Genomic DNA, 21,004 nt, shown 5'->3' with positions numbered 1-21,004 from the left:
CTATTGTATATTGCATAAGAATGAGCAATCGCGAATAGGGGTTCGATTCGCCAAATGGGGGTACCTCGCTCAAAGTCGATGATTTACGAATCGATAGACAGCGTGGATCCAAGAGTTGTCTTCCCGGGATAGTAATTTCGCGTCTACTTCTTCAGGACAGCATCGTAGACGCTGAAAAGGCCCGTGACGGCGGTGCCAACCAAGACACCTTTCCAGCCACCGTAGACCGCGCCGTTGACGCGCGCAATTGATTCTTGATCGAACCAGCCACCAAAGGTGACGTTCTGTCCATAGACCACAAAGGAGAGCAGAGCTTTCACAATGCTGAAGGTCATCGGGTCAACAGTGTAGTCAGGAGAGGGTTTGGCTTGGCGGCTAGTGCGACGACCCGACTGATGAGCCACAGACAGGTTGAAGAAGTAGCCGAACAGAGTTGGGACAATGGCGCTGGTGCAGGCCCACAGGAAGGCAGGCGACCAGAAGGACGTGGTGAAGAGCAGGAACAGATCTGGAACCATGACGGGGTAGTCCTTGGTACCGAGAAGCTGGACGGCGGGGACGGTGAATGCGTAGCGATCAGGCAACACCTCGGGTCGCAAGAAGTATAGCTCGAAAAGCGAGACGAGGGCAAGCACAGCGTTTACAGAGGACAGGTATTCGCGCGTAGCGTGGGTTGCTTCTGTGACGCCGGACTCCTTGTAGATGGACGAGACGCGGTTCCTCACAGCAAGAGTTGAGCGGTCGACAGCGTCGGCGACGTCAGCCGGTGTGGCGGGCATCGGAATGCGACTTGCGAGGGTGAGGGCACGGGCCGGCGTGTGGGCGATGGCTGTAGAGATGCCAGTGGCCGACGGCTCGTCCTCCTCCGATGACCTGAACCTTGTTGTTAGTAAAAACGCGCACGAGTGCTGCAGAGCCCGACGCGTGCCATGCCCTGCGAATGGAGGGAGATTGCGACAACGCGCCGCCCTGAGTGGTGGTGACTTACTCAATCGCGGGCGCGTGAGTGTTCGCGGGCGCCGGCGAGAACGTAGGCGCCTCTTCAATCGCCTTGGTAAGTCTTCGCTTGCTGACGCGGGGCTTCTCGTCAAGATCCCTCTTGATTGGCGACCCGGCCGCCCTGTTGCGACTCGAGAAGTAAGGCGCGAACTTGGGATCGGCCGTGAATTGCGCCGAGTTTTGTGCGAGGTATTCGTCCAGGGCGAGCTCCAGCTCGGTCTTCTTGAAAGATTCGTAGCTACATGGCGGATTTGAGTCAGCGCGTGCCTTGTGTCGCGAGTTCTAGTGTCTGGGTGAGGTGACGCCACGAGATTTGCTCGTGGGTGCAACGGGCCCGCATTCCTGAGGGGTGCACGATAGCTCTTGATGACGACAGAAGGCGGGAGCTTCAGGTCGCGTCACAGTTGGCGAAAGCAAGACAAAACGCGAGAGAGAAAAAAAATGCCTCAAGAATCGAGAATAGATGAAGTAAAAGCAATGCGCAAGAGGATATATCGCGTGCATACATACTTTGTAAGTCCCGAATGTTGCGCGAGCTCTACAAGCTCGGCCTTTCGCTGTCGCTGCAGCCAGCTGTTCGCGCCGGACATGGTGAAGGGCTTGGAACGGGTGAAAAGTATGTAGTAATGGGTATAGTTGTGGTCGCGTGGAAACGGCGACCAAGATGCGATGCTTCTTGGAGAAATGCAGCAGATTGGATCGTGATGAACGGGGGAGCGATGATGATGATGGAGAAGGGACTTGGTAGGTGTTGTATACTTGATCAAGGGGGCGTGCCGTGCGTCGGGGTGTAGTAGCGACAGGAACGGACGGGAAGGCTACATAGGGCAGTCGGGCAGGCAATAAGGGGAGGGGAGGGGGGTGTTGTTTATGTTTTCTGGGGGGCCTTCGTCTTTCGTGTCTGTGTTGACTTGGGGGCAAGCCGCCCAAAAGCTGGGAGCTGGGGGGGGAGGTTCCGTCGATTTTGGTAATGGCATTGGGGCTTGGCACTGTTGGCAGGCCCCACGACAGCAAATCCGCCGAGTTTGGGGTTTGGGTGGCTCCCAGACAGCTCACACCCTCCCACTTTCTGCCTCGTTAGCACCTGGCATCGGCACGCAAGCGGCGCAGATCCTCCACACCTTCTGCCTTAAAGGCCTTCCAGGGACCCAAAGAGGGGCCTGAAGCTTTGCGGGTTTGCACCCCGTTGGTCAACTTGGTCAACATACATATAGTTCATGTACAGGGGGCTCTCATAGCGTTTAGGGTTGCGTTTTCCCATTCACCTAAAATACACCGATTCCATTATTATTATTAGGTAGAGTTGATATGTTTCCTGTATCGACTTGTTCAGCATGGCAAAAGTATGTAATGCCGCAATGAAAGCCGGAGGGAGAATTGCCATTGGCTGGAAATGGAATCACTGTAGCGACTGTGACATGTTGACGACATAGCCAATCGTCACATGAGTCGGGTACTTACCTAAGGTAACTTCTTGGCAATTATCCTCTTCTAATGATAGCAATAGCACTTCTTTTCGTATAATTATTTCCGTGGGTGATTATCCAATTAGATGTATACCCAGTGGAATAAACGTCCGAAAACGCCATTCCAATGGGACTTAAGGTACGGCGTCATCTGGTGAAAGCAGCGGTTCTTGCCATGAAGGAAATACTCGACCTACCTACTTGCTACATAGCATCCGATGATCATGTAAAGTATATCAAGTCAATGCTACCCTAGAATATCGCACGCTATTGCCCGAAAAGGAGGCTATAGTCCATTAAGGTTATGTCTACATTTTCTCTCTCTACCCGTATGCGATCTTCCCAAAATGCTCTCATCTCTTCTATCATGAATCCACCCAGTCTACAAACCTCTCCTGCCCCTTCGGCACGAGCCTGACCGGGACAAACTTGTCCCCGTGCAGCTTCAGCGTCAGCACGCTGGACGAGCTCGCAATCACCTTGCGCGAGCTGGCCTGCGCCTTCTTGTAGAGCGCGGCGCGCTGCGTCCGGTCCATGGCCTCCACCTCGGCGTCGCTCGCCCACTCGTCCACCGCGAGCTCGAGGCTGTACTTCTGGAAGATGACGCTCAGGGCCGAGGTGAGCTCGACCTGCGCCAGGCGCCGGCCCAGGCACGACCGCGCCCCGTCCGAGAAGGGGATGTAGGAGCCCCGCACCGGCCGGAAGAGCTGCGCGCTCGTGTCGGGGCCCTCGAACCCGCCGTAGTTCTCCGTGTCCGCGCCCTCGACTTCCGCGTCCTCGTCGACGCACTCCTCCGCCTTCCGGTACCATCGCTCGGGCACAAAGTCGTGGATGTCGCTGTCGCTGTCGTTGCCCGTCACCTTGCTCGGCTTCGTGGGCCAGTAGCGCGGGTTGCGCTGGACGGCCGTCGCGACCAGGCCGATGTGCACACCCTGTGGCAGATGGTACTTCTCTCCGTCCTTCACAATGACCTGGTCGTTGTTGGCGACCTCCTTCGGGATATCCACGACGGGCGGCATCATTCGCAGCATCTCGTTCATGCAAGCTCCCGCCATAGACGCCATCAGGGCGTTGACGCTCGATTCGTAATCCCAAGAACTTGGGTCTGTATCGCCGAAGATGTTGGCGATATCCCGCTGCAGAAGTCTCTGGGCTGCGGGGTTGTTCGCCAACTCCAGCAGCAAAAAAGTGTATCGTATTGGCAGTCGTCTCATGTCCAGCAACGATCATGATGAACGCATTACCGGTGATTTCGCTGTCCGACAGCTTGGGGAGTTTGCTGCCCTTTTTCGACGTCGAGTCCTCGCCGTAACTTGTCCTGGCAAGCTGGCCCATGATGTCCATCCCGACTTCTTTGTCGCCATTCTTGACGTCATCGATCTTGTCATGCAGAAATTCGTCTAGGTATTTCACAAAATTCTCTTCTGCTTCAGCAGCAACCTTGGTAGCCTTAAAAGGGAGATTCTCTAGCAGGCAAAACGTCAGTATCATTCGTATGTGGTTTCCACCATGTCGACTTACTTAACAACCACCTGGGTGTGATGAGAAGAAGCAAGATCTTCTCCAGCGTCATTTCCAATGACTGCGTGAAGTTCAGGGTGTGTCCTGCAGGAGGCTCCAAGGCGGCATATTTAGCTTGACGGGCATCAGCGTCCGGTGGGAGCGACTGTCCCGGCCAAACCAGCCGGAGACCAAAACCAACATAGCCGATAATGTGCAGCATGAGGGCCATGGTGTCGTGCTCCACCGTCTTGATGGTCCTATTTCCTTTGCGGTCAGCCCCCAGCCACTGGTCGATCATTCCCTGCGTCTGCTTGATCGACTCGGCGAACACAAGCGCGGCATTCTTCTCGTTGAACGAGGCGGCGGTGACCTTCCTGTGGTTCTTCCAGACGGCCCCCTCGGTTGCGAGGACGCTTTCGCCGTACAGAGACAGGATCTTATAGACCTGAACCGGCTTGGGAAAAGCCTCGCGCTTGGATGTGACTTGGTGGATCACCTCAGCGTTGGCGGTATAAAGGATGAGTTTCTCTGGGCAGGCGACCAGGAATACATCGCCCAGTTTCTCAAAGACCTTATAATTGTCCCGAAAATGCCAATCCGAAGTCAGGACCCTACGAATGTCAGTATATCACACATATAAGTATATTCAGTTGAGGAGGTGCATGCGACATACGGCATTATGTCTTCCCAATATCTGCGGGGCAGCAACTTGAACAGGCGCTTCCAGAAAGGGAACATTTGCGCAATGGGGTTGTGAGGATTCATAGCTGTGTAATTCAGAAGTGGTCAGCTACATTACGAACGAGCTGCCATGCCTGGCTATCGGCGCGAAGGCATAACTTACGAACTACATGGTAGGGAAGCCCGGTGCGCTTTGCTTTGGTCACATTCCCTGCCAGGGCAGAGGCGTAGCGATATACCCCGTACCCTATAGCTGCGAGGAGCAGCAACAGAATCGAAGAGGCCATTTTAAAGGAGAGAGAGAAAACCAATCGCTCTTCTCATCCAGACTAGCTGGTTGGTAAATAACGAGAAAAGTGAAATAAGGGGAGAATGTCGAAAGCCAGAGAAAAGGGACCAGCTGGTCAGTCGCATTCGAGACGGAACGACGACAGCTTTTTACGGTGTCCACCGGATCCGTGTTTCAAGTTACACTGGGACTGGACGCGAGTCGATCCTATGAACTTCACGAGTGCAGGAGATAAAGAGAGAGAGAGAAAAAAAAGCAATAAAGGCCATTTCGCCCCCTCGAGAAAGTGGAAAGGAAGCGGCAAGCGTCGGAGCGAGCTCCATGGCCCCGGTATTCCGCACTGCGTTACGCCGGTTCGCAATAGCTTGATGTGGCCATCTCCTCGAGGTTCGGTTAGCCATCCTTCCTGCCCCCTCGTCGAATGAGAACGTGGCAGACCTGGGACACTAACGCCTGCTTCACCCTGCTCGGAGTCAGGACCAACCGTGCGCGCTAGGATTGCTTCTTTTCGATCCACCGAACGCCTCTTCATAACCGTGGCTTTACTGACTATGTGCACGTCATCGGCTGGTTTGATATAGTACCGAGCTCGCCGAGCCAAGCCAGGGAGGGCTTATACCAAGCAGCGGGACACTTATTCGGGGTCTACCTTTTCGGATGAGGTCCATCTGCTTGGCATATACAATGATGATCACAGTAGAGTCAGACCCTGGCTAAGAGACTCCGCCGTGGGGAAGGGAACTCGGGAACCAACTACCCATGCCGATCGGGCTTTATACGTAGAGCACAAGCAGTCAGATTATAGCAACGGCTCCGTCCATCAAATGCCTGTCAGTCAGTCAAATAACCTTATTTGCATACGCGAGTGATGACATCCATGTAGCATTGGACGAACCGCTGGCTTGGAAATCATCAACCCGGTGAACCTTCAATCGGGGAATACTACTAGATATGCACTAGCAGAGACAGAGACGAACTTTCATTGTTTGCTACAATCGGAGGCACGATATATTAATCGAACGGGATGTGTCGCTGTAGGTTGAATTTATCCGACTAGCGAAGCCCAGGTACCAACCACGCTGTCGAGGCGGCCCCAGCTAGGCGCCGCCAACCGAAGTTCTCGGCACTGCATTCCAACCGTTTCAATTTATTATCTCCAACTCCAGGGCCACGCCACATCTCACCTAATAAGAGTCAGCACAAGAAAACATGACATCGGCTTGAATTACACCCAGGTATTACTTACCTGAACTGGCACAGACATGCCTGCCCTTACCAAAGCCCAGCTCAAGCTGGTCGAGGCCGCAGAACATTCCTTTGACCGTACCAATGCCGCACAGTACGGCGAGGAACGATGGAAAAACTCACTGCGGCCTGCTCTACTGAAAAACACACGATATGCCATGCTTATAAACCGATACCAAGCATCTGAGATCCCCAACGGCGGCGTATCTACCGATGATGACAGGGAAAACCTGCAGGCGATTGACTTCTTCCCTTCCCCCGGCAGCAAAGGGTCTACGTCCTCCTCCTCCATATCCGATTCCACGGTGAACTCACAGGCGCCACGCCTAATTGCGTACAAGAGAGGTGATAAAATAGACCCCTCCCAGCAGCAGCTCGTCTCTACCGATGAGACCTTCCCGCCCCCACAGGTGACTATAGCCCAAGGCGGCTCCAAAGGCTTAATGACACACTGGAACCTGGACGCCGCGTCGCTCCTGCCCGTCCGCTTACTCAACCCAGACCCGGGCGACAAGGTCCTGGACCTCTGCGCAGCGCCAGGCGGCAAGAGCCTAGCGCTGGCGCAGCTCCTCCGACCGCCTACCTGTGACGACCCGGACGCGCCGACACTGGCGGGCGGGTGTCTGCACAGCAACGAGATGGACGGCGCGCGCAACAAGCGCCTGGCGGCCAACCTAGAGGCCTACCTGCCCCCGGCGCTCTTCCAGAGGGGAGAGGTCAAGGTCCTGAAACTGGACGGATCGGACCCGCTTGCCGTCATGTCGCTGCCTCAGCGCGCAGGAGGCTACGACAAGGTGCTCCTCGATGCGCCCTGCTCGAGCGAGCGGCACGTTCTGCACGCGCACGCTCGCGCGCGACAGGCGGGGAAGATCGCCGACGAGATGGCGCTCTGGCGCTCGGGTCAATCCAAGAAGATGGCCAAGATCCAGGCGGCACTGCTCATGACCGCGCTCCGCGCCGTCAAGGTCGGTGGGCGGGTCGTCTACGCTACGTGCTCCCTCAGCAGCGAGGAGAACGACGGGGTCATTGAGAAGGGCAAGGAGCTCGTACAGAAGGACAGGAAGAAGCTCGGGATCAAGTGGGATGTCAAGGTCGTGCGTAGCAATGACGCGGGGGAGGAGGAGATGCTGGACAGCTGGGCGGAGCGTACCAAACATGGCTGGATCGTGTTGCCTGATCACCCGAGTGGAGGGCGATGGGGACCGCTGTTCTTTGCCATCCTCGAGAAGATTCCGGCTTGATTGCGAGGGATTTGGCGGTCGGTTTCACGCGCAAGTGCAACCAGCAGTTAGTTGGCGGATGCTACATACATGGAACCTCATACATGTGCAATGCCGTAATATGCATCTTACTCTCTGGCAAATGTATCAAATATTCGTCTGCAACAGGGACTGTGATATCCTACTCTCCCCAAGGATCTATCCAAAAGTCTACATGAAAAAAAAAGGAGCCCGATTAGAACCAAGATTGCGTTTTTCGGAAGGGCCCTGATCCCTACCGCCCGTCTACGTACAGAAGTGGAAGTCAATGTCTCGGGGGAGCCTATCGGGAGCAACCGACACCCATTCAAAGCGGATAATAGATGGCGGGGTGTGTGTCCTCGCCAAACAAAAGGGCGCGCAAGGGAATCGAGTGCTGGGTGGGGCCTTCCTCTATCTTCGGCAGCGCAGGTCCATCCGCCGCCCTGCCGCGGCATCTCTCTCATTCGGGTTGGAGTAAAACGCCGATTGTATCGTACGCCCGATCGTACGCCCTACAAGCAACACACACCTACTTTACTTACCTAACCTAATAAGCTTGCACTGCACCGTTGGTGTGCTGCCTGCCCCTCGCCTTCGCTCCAGCAGCAGCTCAATGACCGCGTGTATATAAAGCGCCGATTCGTTTCCCTTTACCCTGCCGCGCCATGTCTTCTTCCCCAATGGTAGCAGCAGCAGCAGCAGCAGCACCCCTCCGCTTCTTCACCCCCCGATCTCTCATCGGCCTTACCCCACGCCGCCTAGTCTACACCACCTCGACTTTTCAGTCCTCCAGCGTCCGCACTTTCACCCCGTCATTCTCTCTGCTCCCTTTCTTCTGTACCAGCTACAGTTTCGGAACACGCCGCGCCATGTCTTCCTCATCGGCACCAGCGAAGCCGGCCATCTCGGCCCCGCCGCCGGGCAAGTTCGAGTTCCTCGTCGTCGTCCCGGACAAGCCCGGCATGCAGGCCAAGCGGCTCGAGGTGCGGCCCAAGCACTTTGAGGGGCTCACCAAGCACATCGAGTCGGGCGCCTTGAAGATGGGTGGTAAGCATCTTCCCTTTCTTTCTTTCTTTCTTTCTTTTTCTTTTTCTTTTTTTTTGTTTAGTCCCCATCAACGAAGATGAAGCGATTTCTTCTTGGCTAAAGAAACAATTGACCAAAGAACTAACACGTACAACAAACAGGTGCGGCCCTCGGATCTGTGCCTCAGGGTGACAATCCCACGAAATGGGACTTCGCCGGCAGCACCGTGATCATGGTTGCCGAGTCCGTGGAGGAAGTCAGAGCTTTGCTCGAGAAGGATATCTACACCACGAGCGGTGTATGGGATATGGAAAAGGTACAGCTTAGCATACCCCATCCCTTTCACTTTGAGAAAACAAGAGTTAACGCATTTGCATATAGGTTCAAATATGGCCTGTAAGTTGACCACGGCAGGACCCGCTGCCCCCCCTTTTCAACATAAACCGGAAATAGATGAGCCTGCAAGAGGTAATGGAAGTATTTACTGACTTTTGCACACAGGTCAAGCTCGCATTCCGGTACCCATGAGACACGATGGGCACAAATTTCATCTCGGAACATGCTTTATTATGTCCAAATCTATGCTGCCGAGAATGGAATTATGGGGTGTGGATATCATTCATACACTGATTATATCAGGAATACTGTCAATTCCCAAGACCGTCCCCCTTGATTTTATGAGGCGCATCCAGTGACTCCCAACCTCTCATGATATCGGAAATGCAGACGCTAGAAAGAAGTGACTGTCTTCAATCGCAGATGATACTGTGTACGAAGCATCATGAAAGGCAGACGCGCATCGTGCAACGACTACTTGCCAGCGGGGAGCGACATCCGCATATTGTCCACGCTCTTGTGGCCCCTTACTCTTATCGAAGCTACTCGTTCTCGTCCTTGCTCTCAGGCTTCCCTTGGTCGGCCATCTCTTCAGCTGCGACCCTCAATTCGTAGTTCAGATCGTAGCATTGAGAAAGCAGCTCAGAGACGCTCCCTTGGCCTTCTGGGATATCACCGCTAACCATGAACTTCCCGTCAACTCGTAGATTGTCGATAGAATTGAGCTAAAAGAGCCACAAGGTTAGCACACCAACCCGGAAACGCCACAGAACACCACGTACCTTCATGCTATATGGGTATAACTCCCTCACGCTCGAGACTCCTCCACTGTTCTGAACTTCTATTAAGCAGCGCTTCAGTGTCTGGAGTTGATTGTAAATGGGCAACAAGGCCTCGGAAACAGGCTCAGACGAAATCATTAGATGGTAAATATAGCCGTAGCTGCGTCGGATAAGATAGAGCAAGGTCTGTGGCTTGTCAGTAATTGAATACTTTTACTCATGGCTGTACCACGTACCCGTTGCACATAAAGATCAGCAGGTTGCCCCTTTGCGTCGACCCAGTTTCCATCGACCCGATTCTCGTCAATCTTGTCAAGTTGTCGTTGATAGTCGTACAGGTCGGTCTCTCGTAGGGACCAGGCCTGGGTGAGAGATAGTTTGTCGAGCTCGTTGCGTATACCGGTCAAGGTATCATATACGAACTTCCATTGCTCTGGGAACTGGCCTCTCCTGGAATATTGTTAGCTGCGGCCCAAATCGCACAGTCGTTTGGGCTACACTGACTTTTCCAGCACTATGTCGCTGTACGTTTGGCAGCGTTCAAGCAAAGCTATGACTTGTTCACTTCCTGCCAAAGGCTTGCCCTCTGGACCAACAAAGCGACCGTCTACCATTTGCGATTCGATATCCTTCAGCTGCGCTCGCAGCTTGTTTATGTCTTCAGGCTTGAACTGTAAAGGAACGGGTCAGAGCGAGTTTTGGCACAATGTTGGGATTGCTGAGGTACCTTGGGTTTGGTGTTGATAGCAGCCATCTGGCGTAAGATGGAGACCAGTCTCTCGTGTGTTGGGATGATGGTATCATGGTACTCCTTTAACCTCAGCTTCAGCGCGTCTAGAGTCTCTCGGCAACGATCGATCCGGCTGGAGAGTAGAGTCTCAAGGAAAGGCGCCGGCTCCTTGGTCTTGGTGTTGTTCACTATGGCCGATAGTCGCTCTAGTGTATGTTCGATGCTGGCCAGATCCTTCGCCGAGAAGAGGTTCGCTTCGTCTAGGTGGTCGAGTAAACGCTTAATCGTCGATGTGAGGGAGTATGCTGCTGGCGCCTCGTTGTTGCGCCCAATCGTCATGAAGAACAAAGACAGAAGTTGGAAACAACTGTCAACGACCCGATCGACTGTCAAAAACACTCATGTTAGCGTACAGCCGCACCCAAGAAGGGCCACCTTGTCCGATGCTCGAGAAAAGCGGTTACCTTGGTTCTCTTCCGACTTCTTGCCTGTCCTTGCCGCGTTGAGCTGGCGTACCTGCTCGATCGTCTTTTCATACAGGACCATGACATCTTGGGTGCGGACGTACGTTGTCCGGTCGAGCTTCCGCAATTGCAATTGATCACGGATGGACATGAGCTCAGCTAGAATGCGCTTCTCGCCCTCGTCTCTGGGCGCAGGGATCTTGGGTGTTTCCATGGTCGGTGTCGGGGGATATGATCGATAGATTTTCGGGTTGAGACCGAGTTGTTGTCCGTAAAATGCTTTCACCGGTTTGGACAAAGAGCGAGCATACAGCACAGGTGATTCCTGGAGAAAGTTTCACACAGCCCCTCTTCGCAGTAGCGTTTTCTGTATGGGGGATGCGAGAACTAATCAGGTAGGTTGCAGGGCGCGTGTGCTGTTTCAGTTTCGCTGTAAAAGGCATATACCGATATGATGGTGGTGGTGGTTCGTGAGCATCAGCTGCAGTAAGCCAGGCTGTGCATAAGAATGCCCAATGACGTGGAGTTGGAGAGACGTCGTTGTATGTAGAGTGATGTTTAGAGGTCCTTACGTGGGGGGGATAAGAGCCAATCTACTCAAAGCTAGGGGGGCTTCTTTGGATCTCTGGGGTGGAGCAGGGATTGGACGATCAGTAAAATACGAGAATGTTCACGATGGCGATAGCTTGGGATAGTCTGGGCCTTCTAGGCAAGCAGCAAGAGGTCTTGGTATTGGATTCCGCGACTTGACACATGCGAACTCGTTGCTGCCCTTCCGGTTGCTTGGCTGCTGCCGCTGCTTGCGTCGCCCGAGATGCGCTGATTCGGGCAGTTCGGAATTGTTCCTCGAGACTGGGCCCAACTGTCATTGCTCTATGGCATATCGCATGGAAGGCGGGGAAGTTGAGCCATCAGGTGGGGCTATGATGATGATTGAGCAGGTAGCCGGGTATTTTTGCTATCACGCTTCGACACCCTAGTCAGAAGCCTGGCACGGAATCCAGCGAATTCTAAAGATGCTGAATTGCGCCGGCTGCGCAGGATAAGGCGTGCAAAAAGTGCTAATGCTAACCATGGCAATGGCCGCGTGGGGCATCTCTCTCTCTCTCTCACGTCTCGTGGGGCTGGTGAAACTGCCCGAGGCTTCTAATTCGCTCGCAAGATCTGAGAGGTCTGCACCCAATCAGGGAACCGACAGCTAAACAGCCCCACTTCAGCTTCTTCCCAGCTGCAACATCGTTTACCCGAAGCTCCGGTCGGCCACACAAGCACGCTCACGCCCGCTTAGGGTTGTTCGACCCTCTTTCTCAAAATTGTCCAGTGTTAGTCTCCATCTCGAAAAGTGACCTCTGACATCGGAGTCGTAAATCGCAAAACCAGCCCATCAGCGCCAGCAAGCAGAATTGCAACTCTCAACACATACCTTTTCTGCCCACCTCACCAACAACCTTCACATTTCACAATGTCTACCGCTGAGCTGGCTTCGTCCTACGCGGCGCTCATCCTCGCCGATGAGGACGTCCCCGTCACTGTAAGCCCGAAATCCACCCACTAAAATGCGACCACGGGAAACAAACCGATATGCATTCGAGAACTGGTAGCGAGGGCTGAGCGGCTGACATTGCAATTCTCTCTACAGGCCGACAAGCTGCAGACCCTGATCAAGGCTGCCAACGTCGCCGATATTGAGCCCATCTGGACCTCTCTGTTCGCCAAGGTACGAGCCACAAAAAACCCCACAGCGAATAAATGCGAAATACAAGATTGTGGACTGGGAATTGTACGATACTAACCTCTGGTGTTTTGCAGGCTCTTGAGGGCAAGGACATCAAGGAGCTCCTCTCCAACATCGGCTCCGGTGGTGGTGCCGCTGCTGGCCCCGCTGCTGGTGGCGCTCCCGCCGCTGGCGGTGCCGCTGAGGAGGCCAAGGCTGAGGAGAAGGAGGAGGAGAAGGAGGAGTCCGACGAGGATATGGGCTTCGGTCTCTTCGATTAAGCGGTTCTTTACGATGAACTTTCCGTTTACCACGATCACGACAAAAAGAACGACCACCTCCTCTTCCCTTTGTGACTTCATTCATCATGCATGGTTCTGGGGTTTTCACTTATAACACACCTACTTCGGTGTGCGGCGTGAAGGGAAGGCAATGGGCACGATATCCGGATGCTTGCCCCAGGCGATAAGACAAAAGTTGGCTCTTCGCATAGATCTAATCTGATGATGGCCTTCGGGAGAAATGACAAACAAATCTGTAACGCTCGCCGTCTGCCTACCCCCGTGACATGTGACGCCCACTGGTCCCTTGGACAGGAATTCGGTATCGCATTTCACTTTACGATCCATCGCCAATACTCCTGAGTGCTGTTTGTCTCTAAACCCCTTGGGGGCTTGCTGGCCATGACAACAGGTCGATGTGTAATTGTTGGATGACTAAAGGTTTGATGTCTTGCTGGGGAACATACCCCTTGTAGATCACACCTCGCGAGCTGCCGAATATGTTATTGGACTACCATGCTGAACGGACACAACAAGTCGGATGGCTTGGCATTTGCTAATAGTGGTTGTACGAAATACGCGGCTCTTACGCGAAGAGCCATCAGGTATCTGACTTCCATATCAAATGCCTTTTCTCATGGTAACTTTGCCGTCGTAAGACCCAAACGCCATTCCCAATGCACTCGTTATCGTCATTGCCACCCAGTCCGTCCGTCAGTCGTTCATCGTTCGATCCGACTCGGCTTTACTGGACAATCAGAGCCGCGCTCGGGACGAGCCCGGCCTCCTTCAACGTCTTGCCAAAGTCGATGCCCTCGAACGTCTTGCGGGGGAAGTTCATGACGAACTTGGTGACCGTTGCGCCGCTCTCCGTCTGCAGCATCTGGGCGACCTCAAATAATGTCGTCTCGGCCGGCAGCGTCTTCATGACGTTGCCGCTGGGGAGCTGGAGTCGCAGCCGCGCCTCGTTATGCGTCGCGGCGGGACGAGATGGGACGGGTGCGGCCACCGGGGCAGGGGCAGGGGGTGGCGGCGGGTGCCCGACCCTCGCGAGCGGCTTTGGCCTCCTCGGCCTTGCGGCGGCGCTCCTCCTTGTCGGCCTCGATCTTGGCCTTGATGCGCTTCTTGGCCTCGGCATCGTCGAGCTTCTCCTGGCGCTTCTTGGCGGCCTCCTTGATCTGCTCCTTGCGGGCGATCTCCTCCTTCATGTCCTGGGTCTCCTTGGTAGCCTTCATGCGGATTGCCTGTGATGATGTAAGTATCAAGTGTAAATAACATTCATAAATACAAAAGTTCTGTGAAGTTGACGGCTTACCTCGTTGCGCTTTTGCTCCTCCTTGTCGACGAGGGCCTGCTTTGCGCGCTTCTCTGCAAGCGCGGCGCGCATATCCTGCAGCCGTTGGGCTTTCTCCTCCTCCGTCAAGGGGGAAGCTCCTCAGTTGACTCAGCAAAGTCATCGTGACCGCTATTTTTGAGCAAGTTAGCGACGCAGGGACTTTTACACAAGGGAAGGCATGCCCGCCAAAAGGTAAGCCAGCCAGCGAGCGAGGCAACATACGTCTTTTCGGCATGGAAACCAGCGAGCTGTTTGGTCCGGAACTTCTTGCCGCAGTCATTGCAGACTATGGACTGGGCGACTTGACCCTCACCAAGGGCCTCGGCGTTGACCGAGGGGCCAGCCTCCTCCGCTTCGAGTTCGTCGAGCGGGGTGTCTTGGTTCTTTTCCAGCCAGTTGATCGCTCCTTCCACTATTGAGGCAGTCCAGTCAGTAAATCAACGCTCTTCCTTCCCAAAACGCGTGCAGGATGGCGGTTGGGTCTCTTACGGCCTCCGGTTCTCTTCACGGCCATTTCGGCACGTGATTTGTCAAAGCCCATCTCCAATAGGGTGTTCAGATCTGACGACATGGCGGGCGATCCTGATGGCTCTCACTAAGTGAAATGTGTATGATAGGCAAGTAGAGGATTCGGAACTGAATCTAGCAGGAAGGTCGGGTTTTGCCGGATGCTGTCCAAAACCAAGAAGTTGTTGTTGAATGCAACTAGAAATCTAAGGGAATGGATTGCTGAGGGCCTGAGGCGATTCACAGGCTTTGGTAGGTTGCTTGCAGGGCACCATGGAACGTCATCAACAGAGTTGCCTCCAACGGAGGTTTGTGGAGTTCCAGTCCTTGGGCGTGGGCTAAGAAGGTACACGGAAGTTGAATGGGCCGTGCAGGTGTCGCCATGCAGCCTGAGGGTACCTACCAGGCTCACTTACATTGATCAAATTGACTGGAGCTGTCAAATGAAATAAAACGACGACGGACGACGGACCAGAATGGCCACATGTCTGAATGCTGTTTGCAGAGCAACCGAGTGGCTAAGGTTCGCCTATCTGTTCTACGATATCGATGCTACGTTGGGTATGTAGGATGTGTATGTCTTTGATATAGGTATGCACTCTATTCCAAACACCACTGGTAGTAAAGTTACAGTTGTTGCGATGTACGCAGTAAAATTAATGATCTGGTCAGCTCAGCCCAGCTTACCCAGCTTGGCTGGCTGATATTAATACCATCCTCAGCAGATGGCAAGCGGGCGCACTGTGCTTCCTGGGTCTTTGTCTTGGTGTTTGGCGGTTGTGAAATGATGCGAGGGGCGCGGGCCTGGCGGGATCCTCCACGGGCACCCCCAATTGGTCGTGGTAAAGACACGCTTGCACCAAAAGGCCACCCGGTCGGGGCCCCCTTTGGCTGTGCTTGGGTGCTTGGGAGACCCTGCGACTCTGGGAGCAGGCCTTGGCCAGCCCTGGCCGCATCCAATCCCGAGTAAGGTACCCTAAGAAGGATGGAATTAGACCAGATTTCCAGTCCAGTCTAACAACCCGACGGGGACCAAGAAGGAGAGGATAGGGTACCTACACTTGACTGATTTGACCCTCGCTCGTGCTATGTCGTAACAAACTTGGCTGGCCAACTTCTTTTCCTCCCATTTCTCCCTACTGCCTCCATGCACGAGTAAAGGGGATTACTTATCCATTGCCAACTCGACCCCGACTGTGAATATCCAGTCCAGTCTTCACCTTGCGCCTCGTCGACTCCATTCATAATCCGTCACGAGACCAGCCCGTATCTTCTTTTAATAATCAAACCCCATATACCATCTTCTCTGTGGCTTCCCGCCAACCCGAACCACCTGGAACCAACGCAAACTGCCACCTCCTCGTTGTCTGCTGCCTTCACATTCGAAAAAGACAGCTGACAAAAACGCAATCCTGCACAATCCCGAGCCTGCGACACCAGCAAACCTTAGCGATTACCTGCGCATCTGCAATTACCGGCTCCCTGGCTTCTTCACCTGCCGTCGGGTCGATATATACCCCCAAATCGCGAATTTGACATCTGTCCGTCTAGGCGACTCTATTCGCTTCTCCCAAACAGCCCACCATGTCTGTCGAAATCGATCCCCAGGAGCTCGGCTTCCACCGTACGTCATCTAATATTTTCTGTGCCGAACCATCTGCCATCTACCCCAAACGTCGAGCACGCGACAAATTTCCATGGCTAACAGTGAGATATAGGCCCCTTCACTGTGGAAGTGTCGGAGGTACTGAAGATTAGAAACCCAAACACCACGCCTGTTGCTTTCAAGGTATGCTGCGACATCGCGTGACCCAAGTGGCCCGCTTGCGCTGGACTATCACTTGCTGACATATCCCTATCACAGGTCAAAACTACTGCCCCTAAACAGTACGACTCGATCTACCGCCCCCTATAAATATGGCCGCTGCGCCTGTTGCTGACCACTTTTACCTTTAGGTACTGCGTGCGACCAAACTCCGGACGTGTCGAACCTGGCAAGGAGGTCGAAGTCCAAGGTAGGAAATCCTGCAACCGGAGTTAGGGGCAATAGATCAGGCAGCAGCTAACTGGCTTCAAGTTATCTTGCAGGCAATGAAGCAGGAGCCCCCTCTGGACACCCGATGCCGAGACAAGTTCCTGGTTCAGTCTGTTCCGATCACTGGCGACAAGGAGTTCAGCAACTTGACAGCCATCGTAAGTTGTGGAATTGGAGACGAGATCAGGGCAACCGACTGACTGGTGACATGTGATAGTGGGATTCGATCGACAAGTCGCAAGTCATTGAGAAGAAAATCCGCGTGGTCTTCTTGTCTCCTCGCGGTACAGCGGGCGACAGCCCTTCCCAGCTGCAGACGCCTAAGCGCGAATCTACCTCTAACGGAGTTTGTCCCCCCCCCAATCACCCTTTTTACTACGACATGCCTTGCTGACGAGAGGGTACTTATAGTATGAGGCTACTCCTGAAATTGCGCCCCCAGCCTACTCCTCGCCCAGCGACTACCGCCAAGACGACAAGTCCGAGGATATCAAGAACGAAGAGGGCAGCCCTTCGGTGCTCGCCAATGCCGCCGCTGCCGCATCGACTGCTGCCAGCGTCACTTATGAGGAGCTGAAGGTCCAGCTGGAAAAGGCGCAACAAACAATCTCTCAGCTTAAGCAAGATCAGGGTGGTCTCCGACAGCGCAAGGCCGGCCCCGGAGAGGATAAGTCAGCCCCGGCGCAGCTTGGCCAACAAGTGAGGCAAGGCACGGAGGGCGTCCCGATCCAGATGACTGCCATCCTCTGTCTTCTTAGCTTCCTGCTCGCCTACCTGTTCTTCTAGATCAGTCAAGTATGGTGCAGCATGATGACATGCAGGCTGTAAGAGAACAGGGCTTAGGCCAAGGCGCAAGATAGAATGAGAAGCGCTCGGTCTCGTACTCGGTGAAAAACATACGCTGTCAGCAGCAGGATCACACGAGGACGGCAGTCGCGGGATGAATATCCAATTGTGAGATAGAAGATATAGGGGAACTGGTGGGCCAGACTGGAGTTATGGGGAGTGAGGTGACGTGGAGCCGTCTGAATGGGTTTAGCCATGCGCCTGATTTCGAGAGTGTTTCTGCCCCTTTCGACATTTCTACGGCCAATAGGACTCGCTTTGAAGCAATGCTCCTCGTTGCCCCTTACTGCTGCTGCTGCCACGATGGTCTTCTTGCGGAACCCCCCCTCCCCCCCTCGGTGTGCAACAAGTCAGCATTTTCATGTAACTATAGCATGTATTCCCCTTTTGTGTTTGTTTTTTTGGGCAGTATCAGAATATGATCCAGACACTATGAACGGTTCTCGGGCGCGCACACCTTTTGCAACATGTACCGGAACATTACGTATATATGACGATGTTTCTTGTGCCGTCAGGAGGGATGGTGTGGTGCATTTGTCATCCCCCTTTTCATTCTCACAACATCTATATACGCTGAAACTCCGTGGAAATCATAATCATTTATAGACTTTTGGTAGGGTGACCTATATCTATATCCCAGTAGTTTTTGTTCTTACAGACCCATGCAGGGCCATCCATACGCTGACAACACGGGCTTGGCCGTTTGGCGGAACAAAGTTTCCCTGATACATACCTGCACGCCACAAACACTATTCTGATAACGGCAGGCAAGTCAGCACCCCTCTCGTTCTTCTCATCTACGCAGAGACTCATAATATTCGTTTTCCTTGCTTTCTTTTTATGTAAGACCTTGTTCTACCACCAGTCTCTGATCCTTGACCTCTCTCTGCCTCTATCTCACTCCTTAAACGACAAGCCCCGAGAGCGTTTTCAGCTCTTTATGGCTCCATCTCGTTATCCTTCCAGTCGTCCGTCTTCTTGGTGCCGTGAACGCCGACGAGGCGACCGCCCTCCTTGCGCTTGACGCGGCAGCGGATGCCGACGTTCTCGTCGAAGATAAACTGCCAGAGCACGTAGGACCAGGAGCGGTGCTGGGGCAGGTCGGCGTAGAACTCGCGGGCGAGGGCGTGGAGCTTGGGGAGGCGGGTCCAGGGCACGGCCGGGAAGTCGTGGTGCTCGTTGTGGAGGCCGACGTTGTAGGTGAAGAAGTTGCCGATGCCGTAGTAGCTGAAGGTCTCGGGGATCGGCAGGTGGTTGGTGGGGTCCTTCTGCGTCGGCGTGACGGTGCTGTAGACGTAGTGCTCGGCGATGAAGTGGCCGGCGAGCGGGTGCAGGGAGCCCGCGAGGAAGCTCGAGAGCAGGAAGTAGAGCAGGGAGTAGCCGCCCATGGTCGAGTAGATGATGAGGTCAAAGGTCACCTGCACCAGCACGTTGAGGCCCGTCACCCAGGTGAAGGGCACGGCGTAGACGGTCATGGGGCGGACGGCGTAGAAGAAGATCTGGAAGGTGCAGAAGAAGGCCTTGCCGAGGATGGAGTCGAGAAACATGGCCTCGAGGGCGGTCGGCAGGTCGGTGTCGAGGCCGTCGACGCCCAGCGACTTGTGGTGCGTCAGGTGGTAGGGGCGGAACGAGGCCGAGTAGGGGATGCCGATGGGCAGGTTGGCCACCATGGCCAGCAGGCGGTTCGCCGTCGCATTGCGGAAGGCCAGGTTGTGGCTGATCTCGTGGATGGCCAGGAACAGGTTCTGGTTGGCCGTCGCGCCCACCACGTACGCGAGCGCCCAGAAGGGCAGCGAGAAGAAGGGCTTGTTGCGCAGCAGGTAGGCGCAGAAGACCTGCAGCGCCACCACGCCCAGCACCACCCATTTGGTGAGGGGCTCCGGCCCGCACAGCTTCGTCACCTCCGGGTGCGCCTTGATGATGGCCAGGCGCCGGGTCCGGTGCGGCTCTTCGGTGTAGGTCCAGAAGAAGTCGCGGTACTCTTTGTTCTCGATCGGGGGCAGGTCCGGCGTGGCGGGCGAGTCTTTGCCATTGAGCTTCAGGACCGGCTCGGCCGTCGGGCCTCTGGCCGTCGAGGCTGCCGTCACCGTGGACGAGGACGAAGGGGGGCGCCATTGTTGGTCGGCAGTGGGAGGGGTGAGAGAATTGCAGTCTCTTCGCGACACTCGGGTCGTTGATTGGTCGGGTAACAACTTATTTACTCATTAGGGAACGACGACACACACAGTGAGTGAAAAGAGAGAGTAAAGAGTGTTGTTGGTTTGGAGAAAAAGTTCGGTATCACCCGAAACGAGCAGCGAGTTTTTATCAATCTAGGGCCCTGTAAATAGTCTCGATGCTACTTAGCAGGAAACAGAGGAGGGGGACTGGAATTGACAGCGGCGAGTGGCGAGAATCTGAGCAGATTCATCAGAAGATGGTCGGGCCATGTTTCCAATTCAATGCCAGTCGATTTGGCAGAATGTGGAGTGTGTCGTGTCTTGGCCGTTAATCACTTTCGTCGACTAGCTGACTAGCACGAGGCACTGCCAGCATCCGCAGCGGAGGGCAGGCCAGCAGCCAGAGAAAAGCCAGAGAAAGAAAGGTCCCAATTGAGCGGTCTGGCCCTTTCCCTTGTCCAGAACTTTGTCCCTCCCCTCCCCTATCGCTATCGTTATCGCTACTACCCCAGCGGAAACTAAGGGTCCTGCTCCCCGCTATTATTTGTTCTGTTCCTGAATTAACGCCTGGAGTATGTAAGCATCCTTTTGGCTCGGCATCACATTGATGGAGGTTGTAAGCGACCTGGCGCCAATGGACTGAAATGATGATTGCTATATATGATATGTGCAATGAAAGGCCAGATACGCCGTGATAGATTCATTTGATCCAGTGTGCTCCCATACCAGTTTCGTGGTTGGGGCTGCTCGTGTATGTATACTGCTTCGCTTGGTAAACCGACCTTGTGCTGCTCATGTTCGTAATTGCATCTCGTTATTCGCCCAAGACGATAATGGGAAGTTCGGTCACGGCCAATGGCTATATGTATGCGTTCTAAGAGTCGCGGAGCAAAAAATATACCGAGTATGCTCGTAATAGGACCGTGTTGTCCTAATCCAGACTGAAAGGGGCCATTTGTGAATGGCAACCGACTAAGCCTCGCATTCGGTTGCTGACTCTACCTCGTCTGTCTCTCTGCTGGCTGATGGAGAATGGCGTCGTCCAGGTAGGGTGTCGGAAGGACATCTCGTGTCAAGACCTCTCAGTATTACACCAAGAAAACATACAACCCTGCTGCTGCATGCTGTACTGCATCTACTGCATGCCGGCACTTGGCAGAACAGGACTTGCCCCTGGTGGTGTGAAACCAAGTCGAAAGCACTTCTGCGCTTTAATGGCAATTTTTGAGGTGGGCTACGAAGCCATCAAGAACTGGCCGAGCTCTTGTTGTTTGAATGTGGTCTCCGGAGGATTGCTATGGCCGGCACGAAGAAGCAAGTTCAATAGCACTTGCATTGATAAAAGTAGTAGTATTGCAACTCAG

The 21,004-nt window shown here is 54.2% G+C and overlaps 9 protein-coding genes across 9 annotated transcripts; 4 read left to right on the top strand and 5 right to left on the bottom strand.

Moving 5' to 3' along the window:
* Positions 1 to 143: 143 nt before the first annotated feature.
* On the bottom strand, positions 144 to 1,589 carry PG986_011046 (uncharacterized protein; the record flags this gene model as incomplete). Its single annotated transcript, XM_066847268.1, has 3 exons — positions 144 to 873; positions 989 to 1,237; positions 1,510 to 1,589. The coding sequence occupies 3 exons, from the start codon at positions 1,587 to 1,589 to the stop codon at positions 144 to 146; spliced, it is 1,059 nt and encodes a 352-aa protein (XP_066696759.1).
* A 1,241-nt stretch (positions 1,590 to 2,830) lies between these two features.
* Positions 2,831 to 4,936, bottom strand: PG986_011045 (uncharacterized protein; the record flags this gene model as incomplete). The annotated part of the gene is made up of 5 exons (XM_066847267.1): positions 2,831 to 3,613; positions 3,639 to 3,931; positions 3,987 to 4,579; positions 4,642 to 4,735; positions 4,813 to 4,936. The coding sequence occupies 5 exons, from the start codon at positions 4,934 to 4,936 to the stop codon at positions 2,831 to 2,833; spliced, it is 1,887 nt and encodes a 628-aa protein (XP_066696758.1).
* Positions 4,937 to 6,200: 1,264 nt separating this feature from the next.
* PG986_011044 (uncharacterized protein) lies at positions 6,201 to 7,424 on the top strand (the record flags this gene model as incomplete). The annotated part of the gene is made up of 1 exon (XM_066847266.1): positions 6,201 to 7,424. The coding sequence occupies one exon, from the start codon at positions 6,201 to 6,203 to the stop codon at positions 7,422 to 7,424; it is 1,224 nt and encodes a 407-aa protein (XP_066696757.1).
* Positions 7,425 to 8,104: 680 nt separating this feature from the next.
* PG986_011043 (uncharacterized protein) lies at positions 8,105 to 8,978 on the top strand (the record flags this gene model as incomplete). Its single annotated transcript, XM_066847265.1, has 4 exons — positions 8,105 to 8,471; positions 8,612 to 8,766; positions 8,832 to 8,846; positions 8,952 to 8,978. The coding sequence occupies 4 exons, from the start codon at positions 8,105 to 8,107 to the stop codon at positions 8,976 to 8,978; spliced, it is 564 nt and encodes a 187-aa protein (XP_066696756.1).
* A 350-nt stretch (positions 8,979 to 9,328) lies between these two features.
* PG986_011042 (uncharacterized protein) lies at positions 9,329 to 10,976 on the bottom strand (the record flags this gene model as incomplete). The annotated part of the gene is made up of 6 exons (XM_066847264.1): positions 9,329 to 9,511; positions 9,569 to 9,754; positions 9,805 to 10,018; positions 10,073 to 10,239; positions 10,296 to 10,684; positions 10,763 to 10,976. The coding sequence occupies 6 exons, from the start codon at positions 10,974 to 10,976 to the stop codon at positions 9,329 to 9,331; spliced, it is 1,353 nt and encodes a 450-aa protein (XP_066696755.1).
* Positions 10,977 to 12,224: 1,248 nt separating this feature from the next.
* On the top strand, positions 12,225 to 12,757 carry PG986_011041 (ribosomal protein P1; the record flags this gene model as incomplete). The annotated part of the gene is made up of 3 exons (XM_066847263.1): positions 12,225 to 12,293; positions 12,402 to 12,479; positions 12,572 to 12,757. 3 exons carry the CDS (start codon positions 12,225 to 12,227, stop codon positions 12,755 to 12,757), a joined length of 333 nt encoding a protein of 110 aa, XP_066696754.1.
* A 745-nt stretch (positions 12,758 to 13,502) lies between these two features.
* On the bottom strand, positions 13,503 to 14,664 carry PG986_011040 (UBX domain-containing protein 1; the record flags this gene model as incomplete). The annotated part of the gene is made up of 5 exons (XM_066847262.1): positions 13,503 to 13,695; positions 13,745 to 14,001; positions 14,073 to 14,171; positions 14,312 to 14,505; positions 14,583 to 14,664. 5 exons carry the CDS (start codon positions 14,662 to 14,664, stop codon positions 13,503 to 13,505), a joined length of 825 nt encoding a protein of 274 aa, XP_066696753.1.
* Positions 14,665 to 16,184: 1,520 nt separating this feature from the next.
* Positions 16,185 to 17,421, top strand: PG986_011039 (uncharacterized protein; the record flags this gene model as incomplete). The annotated part of the gene is made up of 7 exons (XM_066847261.1): positions 16,185 to 16,224; positions 16,319 to 16,389; positions 16,465 to 16,487; positions 16,557 to 16,615; positions 16,678 to 16,793; positions 16,853 to 16,981; positions 17,047 to 17,421. 7 exons carry the CDS (start codon positions 16,185 to 16,187, stop codon positions 17,419 to 17,421), a joined length of 813 nt encoding a protein of 270 aa, XP_066696752.1.
* Positions 17,422 to 18,419: 998 nt separating this feature from the next.
* Positions 18,420 to 19,596, bottom strand: PG986_011038 (uncharacterized protein; the record flags this gene model as incomplete). The annotated part of the gene is given in 2 exon segments (XM_066847260.1): positions 18,420 to 19,558; positions 19,569 to 19,596. 2 exon segments carry the CDS (start codon positions 19,594 to 19,596, stop codon positions 18,420 to 18,422), a joined length of 1,167 nt encoding a protein of 388 aa, XP_066696751.1.
* Between the last annotated feature and the right edge of the window lie 1,408 nt (positions 19,597 to 21,004).

The sequence above is a fragment of the Apiospora aurea genome (assembly GCF_038362705.1).
Source record: "Apiospora aurea strain CBS 24483 chromosome Unknown utg000007l_segment0_segment0, whole genome shotgun sequence".
NCBI classification, from domain to species: Eukaryota; Fungi; Ascomycota; class Sordariomycetes; order Amphisphaeriales; family Apiosporaceae; genus Apiospora; species Apiospora aurea.
Note: the sequence above shows the minus strand (reverse complement) of the source record. Positions and strands in the feature narration are given on the sequence as shown.